This window comes from Ammodytes marinus (assembly GCF_949987685.1).
Source record: "Ammodytes marinus genome assembly, chromosome: 13".
NCBI classification, from domain to species: domain Eukaryota; kingdom Metazoa; phylum Chordata; class Actinopteri; order Uranoscopiformes; family Ammodytidae; genus Ammodytes; species Ammodytes marinus.
The window spans coordinates 30,886,298-30,898,797 of record NC_137217.1 but is presented as its reverse complement, the minus strand read 5'-3'; the positions used below and the strand labels follow the sequence as shown (position 1 = coordinate 30,898,797).

At 40.9% G+C, this 12,500-nt stretch overlaps 2 protein-coding genes across 2 annotated transcripts in view; one reads left to right on the top strand and one right to left on the bottom strand.

Moving 5' to 3' along the window:
• The window catches only part of LOC307260013 (uncharacterized protein), a 491,510-nt gene that overhangs the window by 446,072 nt on the left and 32,938 nt on the right, over positions 1 to 12,500 (top strand). The gene's annotated exons all lie outside the window — the stretch shown is intronic.
• bbs9 (Bardet-Biedl syndrome 9) overlaps positions 1 to 12,500 on the bottom strand; it is a gene marked incomplete at its 3' end in the record, with an annotated part of 197,269 nt that overhangs the window by 162,913 nt on the left and 21,856 nt on the right. Inside the window, exons 6-8 of the mRNA XM_080039665.1 lie at positions 10,009 to 10,183; positions 2,314 to 2,404; positions 1,658 to 1,841 (exon numbers count right to left, since the gene is read on the bottom strand). Of these exons, the coding sequence (XP_079895791.1) occupies positions 1,658 to 1,841; positions 2,314 to 2,404; positions 10,009 to 10,183 (450 nt within the window). The remainder of the gene's footprint in view (positions 1 to 1,657; positions 1,842 to 2,313; positions 2,405 to 10,008; positions 10,184 to 12,500) is intronic.

Here is a 12,500-nt window from a genome sequence, read left to right as displayed (position 1 = left end):
GTAACTTGATGGATATTCAATTTTTTCTTTAAAAACTCTGTAACTTTCTTTGACAATTTCTCTGTGTCCTAAAAGGTTTATCTTAAAGCTCTGCTCTTACACACCCAGATAAGGCCATTGTAGATCTCTTTCAACTACTTACTGAGCCGATCTGTTTTAAGTCTATAAGTGGATCAGCTGGGCAGGAGCAGAGCTGAACAAAAAGCTTGTTGGTTAAGAATAACTTGAGGGACTGTGCAGGTGAAACATCCCTTTATAGTTAGGTATGTGTTGGTTGCTATTCTATAAACCAGTTTACAGAGCCTAGGCTGTGAATTTAAACTAGATTTGTTTTCCCGGCACACACACAGTACGGACAGGTAGCGGATTGTGAGGAGATATTCACTGATTTCTGACAACAAGCGTTCTCCAGAATCACTGACTACGTCTTTAAGCACTGATTCAGGGTTTTACTAAACCAGCTGTTGTTCCTGGGTGAGCGTATACCCATGACAAAGGCATTAAGAAAAACTATATAAAAACAGCATTCTTTGCACTGATGGTCTGGTTTGCTGTCACATGCACGGGGGAGGAGGGCATTAAGAAAAACTATATAAAAATAGCTGTATTCGCACTGATGGTCTGGTTTGCTGTCACATGCACGGGGGAGGAGGGCATTAAGAAAAACTATATAAAAATAGCTTTATTCGCACTGATGGTCTGGTTTGCTGTCACATGCACGGGGGAGGAGGGCATTAAGAAAAACTATATAAAAATAGGATTCTTTGCACTGATAATCTCATTTGCTGTTTCATTTAATTCATGATCATCAGAGGAAAAATGGAACTGTTTCAGAAATATTTAAAAGTTCCTCGTAGCTCCTTTAACCCATTGATGACTATGGCAATCTAGGATGCATGTCCTTAATGCCTGAGGGTTTTCTGAAAAAATAGTACGAATTGTCAAGTCTACCAAAACCTTAATATCTAAGCCTGTGTAGCACATGGAAACATGAAATAAAATACATTTAAAAGTTAAGGTTCACAGGTTTTATTTAAACATGCTCCCTTAGCGCTTACAAATCAACAAATATTTCTAAAAATCGTCAAAATTAGATGAATTAGAAAATTATTAAATATTGTTAATAAATAGATGCAATGTGTTGTGTGATTTTCGTCAGTAGTCTATAGTAGACCTTGATTCTGCGCACCAAACGCCACTAACTGTTCTGTCGCCGACATAGCTGGCGTATTTTTATTATTATTTTGTTTTATTTTTTTATTTTTTATTTTTTTTATTGACATGATTTTCGGCAAACCACACAACTTTTGGGTGGTCACGTGGTCTTCAAAAAATCAACAAAACCCACCTCATGTGTATTTGAACCAATGACAGTGCATTCTATGCTGGGAATGCCATGAAAATTAGATAAAGTAATAATGCTGCGCGACGCAGCATCAGGCAGGAGAGCCAATGTGGCATCGTGCAGCAGCCGTCATCAATGGGTTAAATAAAGATTTAACACACACACACACACACACACACACACACACACACACACACACACACACACACACACACACACACACACACACACACACACACACACACACACACACACACACACACACACACACACACACACACACACACACACACACACAGTAAATCGTTTTACCTGAGGCGTAGGGCAGGAAGCAGCTGGGGTTGAACTCCAGTTTCTTCATGAAGCGGATCTGGCCGTTGTCGCGGAAACAGTAGAGGTTCCGTTCGCCCAAAACAAAGATGGAGGACGAGGCGTGAGAGAAGGAGGGAACAGAAAGCTCCAGGGACACTTCACCCAGGACAAAGGTCCAGTCAGGCTGGAGGGGGAGAGGAAGGGAGGGTCAAAAGGTTTTTATTTATTTAATGTTTTATTATCTTTAAATTTATATTTTATACTTCATTCCATTTATTTTATTAAATATTTATTTTTATTGTTTATTATTGTTTTATTTTAGTTTATTTTAGTTTGTTTTAGTTTAGTTTAGTTATTTATATCCCACAGTTCACCCAGGACAAAGGTCCAGTCAGGCTGAAAGGGGAGAGGAAGGGACAGTCGAAGATTTTTAAATGTAATTGTATTAATTTCTATTCATTTTTAATTTAATTTAATTTAATTTAATTTAATTTAATTTAATTTAATTTAATTTAATTTAATTTAATTTAATTTAATTTAATTTAATTTAATTTAATTTAATTTAATTTTATTTAATTTTATTTTATTTTACCACAAAATAGAAGATAGAAGTGTATTCATAAAGCACACTTAAAGCCGCCTTGTTGATTACTCACCGACAGCCTCTTGCTTGAGCCTGCAGTCTTGAGGGGAAGGTCAGGATCCTGTTTGCTCTCTGCCTCTGTAGCCACGGCCAGAGTCTCATACCTGAGAATCACACAGAGACAAGGCAAGTTTATTCCTATAGCACAATTCAGACACAAGGCCATTCAATGTGCTTTACAGGGGCAAGATTAAAAGCGATTGAATAGAAGTAGAGCATTTAAATCAAATAAAAATGACAGGTTAAAATGGACAGAGAAAAGAGATGAGAGTTTCTGGGAGTTTGTTCCAGATATTTGGTGCATAAAAACTAAAAACACGCATCTCTTTATACAAACACCCAGAATGTATATGGATCACATTCAATTTCATGTCAGTAAAGTGTTAGGAGGGCTGTTTGCCACACTATATTTACATAATTTGTTGGCATTTTCAAGCTTTATTGGATAGTACAGAGTTGAAATGGGGAGACAGAGAGAGAGAGACAGAGAGAGGGGGGATGACCTGCAGTAAAGGTCCACGGGTCGGGTTTGAACCCACGATCACTGCAACGAAGGCCGGAGCCGATATGGTACACGCTCTATCCACTACGCCACCGAAGCGCCACCAAATATTAACGTTATTGATGATTAATAATACATTTTACTCTTAAAAACATGCCACAAATGCATGTTTGGAACCCGGTACATTGAAAAGAAAAGCTGTATGCAAAAATCTCTTCAGCTAACTAAACCCTAAACTGCATATTTTATTCGAAATATCTAAAAAAATATTGGGAATCACACAGAGAGACAGACTGTTTATACAAACACACTGAATGTCTGCGGATCACATTCAATGTAATGTCAGTGAGGTGTTGAGATTGCTGTATGCTGACAAATATTTACATATAGAGTTTTCCTAAGCAACTGAAGGTGAGATGCAGCAAGCAAAACAACAACAAAAAATGTTCATGGTCATTTTGAGATTGTTGGCTATTTGCTTCTATGTCTTCTTTCACACTAGTATAAATAAAAAGGTCCAATATGTACATTTAAAGGTGCAGTGTGTAGAATTTTGGGTTTTATTTCCTAGCAGATTTTGTAGAAAGTAATTATAATATCCATAAGTACATTTAATTTAGTGCATAATAGCTGAATTTTTTTTTTTTTATTATTATTTTTTCCCTTAGAAAGGGTCTCATATATGTCCATATTTCTGCATATTTTGGACCAAGGCCTTGTCACCGCCATCTTGAAAGTGTCATAGTGGGAATGTCATCAAGTGCATTGTTTAAAATTTAGAATTGTTCTTGTCCTTGAAGGCCACTGAAGCTTCTGTTATTATTCTAAAGGGTTGGGGTTACCCAGGGAGCGTTGCATTCTAGAACTTTGTAGAACTTTCTTGATGATGTCATATTACACACTGCACCTTTAAGCTTTTTATTTTACTAAACCTTGTCTAGCCATTTTCTCAAGATTACTTATTTTTTTCGATACTCTTAACCAAAAATCTCAACTTCTAAAGTACTTGCATCAACTAAACTTTCCATAATCATGTTTAGCACTATATTCTGAGAAATATAACTGCAAGACGTGTTCATAAGTTGTTAATTGTCTAATTTATGATACATTTTCTTCCAACGTCGAGATTTTTTTATTTTCGAGATGCAAATGAACACATAAGTTAGATATTGCCAAATTGCACAATTATTCAAACATTTCTGAATGACTTGTAATACAAAAAATATTGTTTTAATGTAAGAAATCAACTGGCAAAGTTGTATGATGGTATTTAGATGCTAAAAAGTTTACCCATCTCTCTTTAATTACTTTTAACTATTTAGAACTTAACGTCACATGTGGAACTGCTGTATCTGACTGCTTTGGTTGACATATGAATTTAGTTTTTTTTGTGTGTGTGTTTGTTCAAAAAAGAAAAAAACCCGGGGGCGCCCTTAGCTCAGTTGGTAGGGCGTCCCCTCCCACCCCCGGGCCGGGCCCAGCAGCAGACCCGGGTTCGATTCCTGCCCGCGGTCGTTCTCTGCATGTCACTCCCCTCTGCCCCATTTCACCTCTGTCTCTACACTATCAATAAAAGCATAAAAATGCCAAAAAAATATCTTAAAAAAACATGAATAAAGTACAAAAAAAAGAAGAAGTGTACCCTATTCACCTGCAGTGTCCTTTAAGCTCTCTATGATTCAGATATTCTTTAAGAAAACAGCCAATGCTTCAGATGGGAAACTCATATTTTCCAAAGTAATCGAGTTCCTGGCATCTTGGTAAACCACCTTTTAAAACATTATAACTTTGTTTACTGTACATTTAGCTTCAGCTGTGATTTCTATTTTAAATCAGTCGGGCTGTGTGTTGGCTGTCTGTGTGCATGTGTGTGTGTGTGTGTGTGTGTGTGTGTGTGTGTGTGTGTGTGTGTGTGTGTGTGTGTGATGCGTGTTGGCTGCTGGCGTTTAGCTGGAAGAGTCAAAGGCCTTTCCAGCGAGTGTGTACACAACCTTTTCTCATGTAAGTATTCCCATCAGATACACACACACCAAAAAACTTAATTTAGCGACTCTCTGGTTACAAGTTTTTGCTTTTCTTTAACCGCACTCGCCCATAGACCACAACAACACCGGCTATTTTTCACTGGGAGAAATTCCGTCCGCAAGTCCAGGGCAGATTTCCTAGTGCACATCATTTATTCCCCCATTGAAAAATAAGAGTTGAAAACTGTCTGACATTTCCGTTTATTAAGAAAGGTGGAGTCAGTGATTCTGGAGGAGGATTGTTGTCGAAATATATATTTTTTTAAATCAGTGAATATCTCCAAGATTCCACTACTAGTCTGTTCTGTGTGTGAAATGAAAAAAATAATCTGGTTTTAAAACACAGCCTGGCCTCCGTAAACTGCTATGTTAAGGGTATGTTAACAAAGGGGGCCCATTCTAACTAGCAACATGCCTGTTTACAGAGCCTAGGCTGTGTATTAACACCGTTTGTTTTTTCCAGTGCACACACAGTACAGACAGGTAGCTTTTTCGAGAGGAGATATTCACTGATTTTGACCAAAAAAGTGATTTTGACAACAAAGCATTCTCTAGAATCACTGACTCTACCTTTAACACCAAATTCCCAGCTTTTTGAGTTTTACGATATTTTTTTAAAGATTAATATTTGGCATTTTCAAGCTTTATTAGATAGTACAGAGTTGAAATGGAGAGACAGAGAGAGAGAGAGAGAGAGAGAGAGAGAGAGAGAGAGAGAGAGAGAGAGAGAGGAGGTGGATGACCTGCAGTAAAGGACCACGGGTCGGATTTGAACCCGCGACCACTGCAACGAAGGCCTGAATCTCAATATAATACGCGCTCTATCCACTACACCACTGCCGGAGCGCCCCGGGTTTCACTATATAATCCGTTTTATATTTGACTGCTTCTGTCAGGTGCGTAAACAAGCTTGTGTGACCCGTGACTGCGGCCGATCAGATTGAATCAGCGAGCGGTTGGAGGGTAAAGTGGTCGGACTGATCTGCGGTCAGTTGATTTTGGCTTGTTAGGGCATCGGGGAGTTTTTCCAGTAAGACATTGGCAGTGTAGGAGCAGGTTGGCAGGCGTTTATCCATCTCTCTCTTAACACCTGGATGGAGAGGGGGGAGGGGGAGAAGGGGGGGGGGGGAGAGAGAGAGAGAGGGGGAGAGAGAGAGGGGGGAGAGAGAGAGAGCAGGGGGGAGAGGGAGAGAGAGAGAGGGCCCCTAACCCGGCCTAGCCCGACTTCGAACCGCTACCCTAAACACTGCATAACTGTTGATTTACCCACTCGAAGATTTTCTCACTTTGTGTTACATATTTGGACCATAAACCTGCAGTTAATGGAAGCTGGCAGGTCTGAAATCCATCGTTATATTGAAAGGGGTTTATAATCCAATATGGCTGACACAATGCGGTCAATACTTTGGAGGATGTGGGTTATTTATAGCCTGGTCCAACCAGACCATCGTACTTCATTTCATTTGTACAGAAGGTCTGGAAGTGCTGTAATTGGCAAACGTTCACTCACTTGGAGGCGGGTGTCTGTCGAAGTTTAAAACTATTGGATCTGCCCAGTGCCACTCTGAATTAGCCAACCAATCGCATCACGTTTGGTCGTCACGTGTGTCATGAGCCGGCTTTTGACGGTGCGTTCCAGTTGGACAGGGAACTCGGAAATTTCCGACTTCACTACATATTGTAGTCTATGAATCTAGCAACAGTAACTTGTTAGAGCCTAACGTTTAGTTATTTGGACGAGAAAGGTTTTAGGCGTCCATACTTTCGCGAGCAGATGCACTGGAACACAGACAGGTCGGAACTCGGAACTACCAAGTCGGAAATCGTATAAAGGAACGCAGCATTCAACTGAAACTGGAGCGCGACTTCGACGTCATCGTTCTCAGCCACTCGCTCTGTTCGCTGATTGGACGATTGTAGATTCTCCGGAGAAAACTGGGAAATGCACTTGTACACCCAGACTGACTACTGAAGGGAAAATGAAATTTGGCCGGAAGTAGGCGGGCGGGCGGGCGGAGCCAGGCTAGGTTATTTATACCAGCCATCTAATCATCAGGAGACACGGATTTCAATTTTAGCATTTTTTTTATTTTTTTTCGTCCAGTATCAGCATCGTACAGTTCATATTATAAAACAAAATATATAAATGGGGATAGAAGGGAAATACATCCACCACTATAAACAATCTTGTACTGTTGCATTTTTTGAACTCAATCTCAAGCAGTAGATGGATTGCCAGGACATTTTGCACATCTCACATCACTAGCAGGTTGACATTTTAAGCATAGAGGAAAATGTCTGAACAACAATCAGATATTTCTGTCCCACTTTTGAAGACTTGTAACAATTTCTGGTGATCTTCTGACTTTTCATCTTGGTCCAAATTGTCAATTTCGCCACAACTGCCAATATTTCCGGGCAAAATTTCCTGCAAAACTAACTATAATTCTCCTCAACCTCAGCTGTACTTAGTGTTTAGGCCTATGGACTTACACTGGGACACAGTCTAGCTTTGGTACTGTATATATACACCATAGGCCACCTGGACGACACATTACATTCATATATTTCATAGCAAATGAAAAACTTCATTTTGAACATTTGAAATAAACAAATATTGTAAAGTGCTGTCAGTTTGACTCCAGGTTTATGACGGCACTTTATACAAATCACTTTACAATTAGTCTTACTTATTTAATTTTTCTTTTTCATATAGTATAAATTGTCCCATCGCCGCCTGTCCCATTGCGGAAAAATAGTATAGTAATGTATGCGACAAATTGACGCTAATTCCTCACAACATTGTGTATAAAACTGCAAATGAAGTGTACAAAGAGTGTGTCTGTGTGTGTGTGTGTGTGTGTGTGTGTGTGTGTGCGCGTGTGTGTGTGTGTGTGTGTGTGCGTGCGTGTGTGTGTGACATGAGATTTATGGCATTGAACTCATCCATACAGTAGCCGTGCCCGCTGTGTTTCTATGGGAACGTAGAGCGAACTAACGAGCTGCTTTATGGATGACTGCCAGTAAAGAAAACCTATTCATCGCTCCATGACCATTTCCTCTCAGAAGAAAATGAACTTTAAAATATATTAAACATGTCAGCGTTTCTTTAGCTGTGTGTGTGTGTGTGTGTGTGTGTGTGTGTGTGTGTGTGTGTGTGTGTGTGTGTGTGTGTGTGTGTGTGAGTGTGTGTGTGTGTGTGTGTGGACAGGCCGACTACTGCATGACCGAATGGATTTAATTCAGTTGAAATAATACTGAAATAACAGCGTAAAATAACTGTATTCTTTTCATTATGTTTTGATATTAATTTTCAACCTTTTCACTGTGTTTGTGTGTGTGTGTGTGTGTGTGTGTGTGTGTGTGTGTGTGTGTGTTCGGTTCCACCCAGTAGTTGGTTGCATGTTGATTTATGAACTATGAAAAAGGGTAAAAATCCCACAAAGCGCTGTTATGTGAATTCTGAGAGAAAAATTGGAAACCACAAAAATCTGATTAGTCACCTGCATGCCTAACATATGAGGAGGGAGAACAAGGAGGCACACACACACACACACACACACACACACACACACACACACACACACACACACACACACACACACACACACACACACACACACACACACACACACACACACACACACACACACACACACACACACACACACACACACACACACACACACACACACACACACACACACACACACACACACACACACACACACACACACACACACGCCACCGACAGTGACATTCACTTTGGTAGACTGGATATTTTTTTGTCTGCCATTTAAAAGTGTTTGTGTAGAACATGGTGGGCTCTCTCACACACATACTACTGTGTGTGTGTGTGTGTGTGTGTGTGTGTGTGTGTGTGTGTGTGTGTGTGTGTGTGTGTGTGTGTGTGTGTGTGCATTTTAAATGTATTGTGAAAAAAATTGTATTTAACTTATTTCTAGTATGATTATTTGAGTAATCATGCATAATTTGTATTTTTTTATGTTAACTTTATATTCTTATTTATTTTCATCTGGAGTACGCCAGCCTAGTGTGTGTGTGTGTGTGTGTGTGTGTGTGTGTGTGTGTGTGTGTGTGTGTGTGTGTGTGTGTGTGTGTGTGTGTGTGTGTGTGTGTCTGAGTACGCCAGCCTAAAGTAGCGCTGCTGTAGAGAGCAGGACACCGAGGGGTTCGGGAAACAGAGTTCTCATTTATAAGAAAGAGGATCTCCCTGAAAAACTGCACAAACACACTCATTTACCTAAAACATATTCATCATACAAGCATAAATACACACAGTGGGCACACACACACACACACACACACACACACACACACACACACACACAAGCTACATGCATGTGCTCTTTCAGTGTCATGGATAAACAAAAACTAAAATATCACACACACACACACACACACACACACACACACACACACACACACACACACACACACACACACACACACACACACACACACACACACACACACACACACACACCAAATCAAGCCCCCATTCATCAGGGCAGGAGACGCTCCAACAGGCTAAATAAACCTTGCTCAGGGCAGAACAGTTTGACCAGTCATCTGATATTAAATGTGTAAAGAGTCGGCGAGGCCCTGACCCTGGAATCCGATATGGAATATATATAACATTCTGGAACATGGACAACATTCTGTGAAGCCATAACACTCCAGCGCCAGCTTCAATCAAAACCTTCTCCACTCATAGAGTTCTCTGAAGATGGATATGCATCGCTGGGTTTACCACAAGAGGGAAGTTTAGTTAGAAACACTATTGCTTATACAGGAGGTTTTTTCTTTTTCTTAAAAGCATCGCAGTGAGGAATAATAAAAGGAGAACTACACTTGTCACAGTCTATATTGCATTACATTTAATTCAAGCTTAAGCCCATATCTCACTGGGCTGCAACTGTTTGCGACAAATTGTGAACTGCATTCGCGAGGGAGTCTCTAAACTGTCTTGACACGTTCTGGGGCACGGGGGCATTAAGACAAACTATATAAAAAAAACATTCTTTGCACTGATAATCTCATTTGCTGTTTCATTTGATTCATGATCATCAGAGGAAAAATGAGACTGTTTCAGAAATATTTAAAAGTTCCTCGTAGCTACTTTAAAGAACAGTATGATAAAGGAAATAAAGGGACGTACCTGTAGCTCTCCAGCTGGCACGCGGAGGAGACAGTGAGGAAGCTGTCTGTCCTGTGGTTGTAGATCAATGGACCAGGCAGGAGGAACCCGGGGAGGAACCGGCCAAACGAATAGCTGTCCTGCTCAAAGAACATCAGCATCCCATCCATGGACTGGATACACAGAGAGTGGTGGCCTGCAGGAACAGAGAGGGAGAGAGGGTCAGTTACTATGGTACTATGGAGACCTAAAAGAAGAAGTATTTTATTAATACATGTTGAGGAAATGACTGAGCTAGCTGCTACTGCTTCTCATATAGTGTTGGTATATACAGTAGGATATGATAACAGTGACTTGGCCTTACACCTACCAGAGAAATATCTAATACAGAAAAAGTATCAAAGCACATTTTTCTGAGCTCCTGCACCAGTGTCTGGGGGGTGGGGGGGGGGGGCACCAGTTTGTAAACGCTGCCATACTGAGAAATACAGAGAGAGTTTTGTGGAGCTGATAGGCTTAATCAACGCTGTGTCAACTCATTTGGCGATGGCTTGAATGCAACCAACATTAATTTATATGTAAATGTAACGTACTATAGCTTTAACTCTGTCAAATGTCTGAACAATTGCGAAAAAAATATCAATGAACTTTCAGCCCCGACCACCAATGGCAGTTTATACACTTTGGCCTTAAGATAGCGACTAAACATCCAGCGACCAAGATGGTTTGAAACATACCGAGATGCTAAAAAGGTGCAACGAGGAACTTTTAAATATTTCTGAAACAGTCTCATTTTTCCTCTGATGATCATAAATGACATGTAACAGCAAACAAGACCATCAGTGCAAAGAATGCTATTTGTATATAGTTCTTCTTAATGCCTTTGTCATGGGTATACACTCACCCAGGAACAACAGCTGGCGTAGTAAAAACACTACCGCTTTTGTCCAAAAGGGGGCGCTAGAATGAACACAAAGTGAAAGTTCCTCGCAGCACCTTTAACCAGCGTTCATATACAGTATCTCACAAAAGTGAGTACACCCCTCACATTTCTTCAAATATTTCATTATATCTTTCCATGCGACAACACTGAATAAATGACACTTTGATGCAATGTCAAGTAGTCAGTGTACAGCTTGTATAACAGTGTAAATTTACTGTCCCCTCAAAATAACTCGACACACAGCCATTAATGTCTAAACTGTTGGCAACAAAAGTGAGTACACCCCTAAGAAAAAATTTCCAAATTGGGCCCTTTGTGTCAATATTTTGTTTTGCCATCATTATTTTCTAGCACTGCCTTAACCCTCTTGGGCATGTAGTTCACTAGAGCTTCACAGGTTGCAACTGGAACCCTCTTCTACCCATTCATGACGACATCAAGGAGCTGGTGGATATTAGAGTCCTTGCGCTCCTCCATCTCCCATTTGAGGATGCCCCAAAGATGCTCAATAGGGTTTAAGACTGGAGACATGCTTGGCCAGTCCATAACCTTTACCCTCAGCTTCTTTAGCAAGCCAGTGGTCGTTCGGAGGGGTGTTTGGGGTCGTTATCATGTTGCAGTACTGCCCTGCGGCCCAGTTTATGAAGGGAGGGGATCATGCTCTGCTTCAGTATGTCACAGTACATGTTAGAATTCAATGAACTGTAGATCCCCAGTGCTGGCAGCACTCATGCAGCCCCAGACCATGACACTCCAACCACCATGCTTGACTCTAGGCAAGACACACTTGTCTTTGTACTCCTCACCTGGTTGCCGCTCCACACTCTTAACACCATCTGAACCAAATAAATGTATTTTGGTCTCATCAGACCACAGGACATGGTTGCAGTAATCCATGTCCGTAGTCTGTTTGTCTTCAGCAAACTTTTTGTGGGGTTTCTTTTGCATCATCTTTAGAATAGGCTTCCTTCTGGGATGACAGCCATGCAGACCAGTATGATGCAGAGTGTGGCGTATGGTCTGAGCACTGACATGTTGACCCCCCACCCCTTCAAGCCCTTCAGCAATGCTGGCAGCACTCATACGTCTATTTTCCAAAGCCAACCTCTGTGTACGACGCTGACCACGTGCACTCAACCTTCGTAAACTGGGCCGCAGGGTGGTATTGCAACATGATAACGACCCCAAACACACCTCCAAGACGACCAGTGGCTTGCTAAAAAAGCTGAGGGTAAAGGTTATGGCCTGGCCAAGCATGTCTCCAGACCTAAACCCTATTGAGCATCTTTGGGGCATCCTCAAACAGAAGGTGGAGGAGCGCAAGGTCTTTAATATCCACCAGCTCTGTGATGCTGTCATAAATGGGTGAAAGAGGGTTCCAGTTGCAACCTGTGAAGCTCTAGTGAACGACATGCCCAAGAGGGTTAAGGCAGTGCTGGAAAATAATGGTGGCCACACAAAATATTTACACTTTGGGCCCAATTTGTAAATTTTTTCTAAGGGGTGTACTCACTTTTGTTGCCAGCAGTTTAGACATTAATGGCTGTGTGTCGAGTTATTTTGAGGGGAC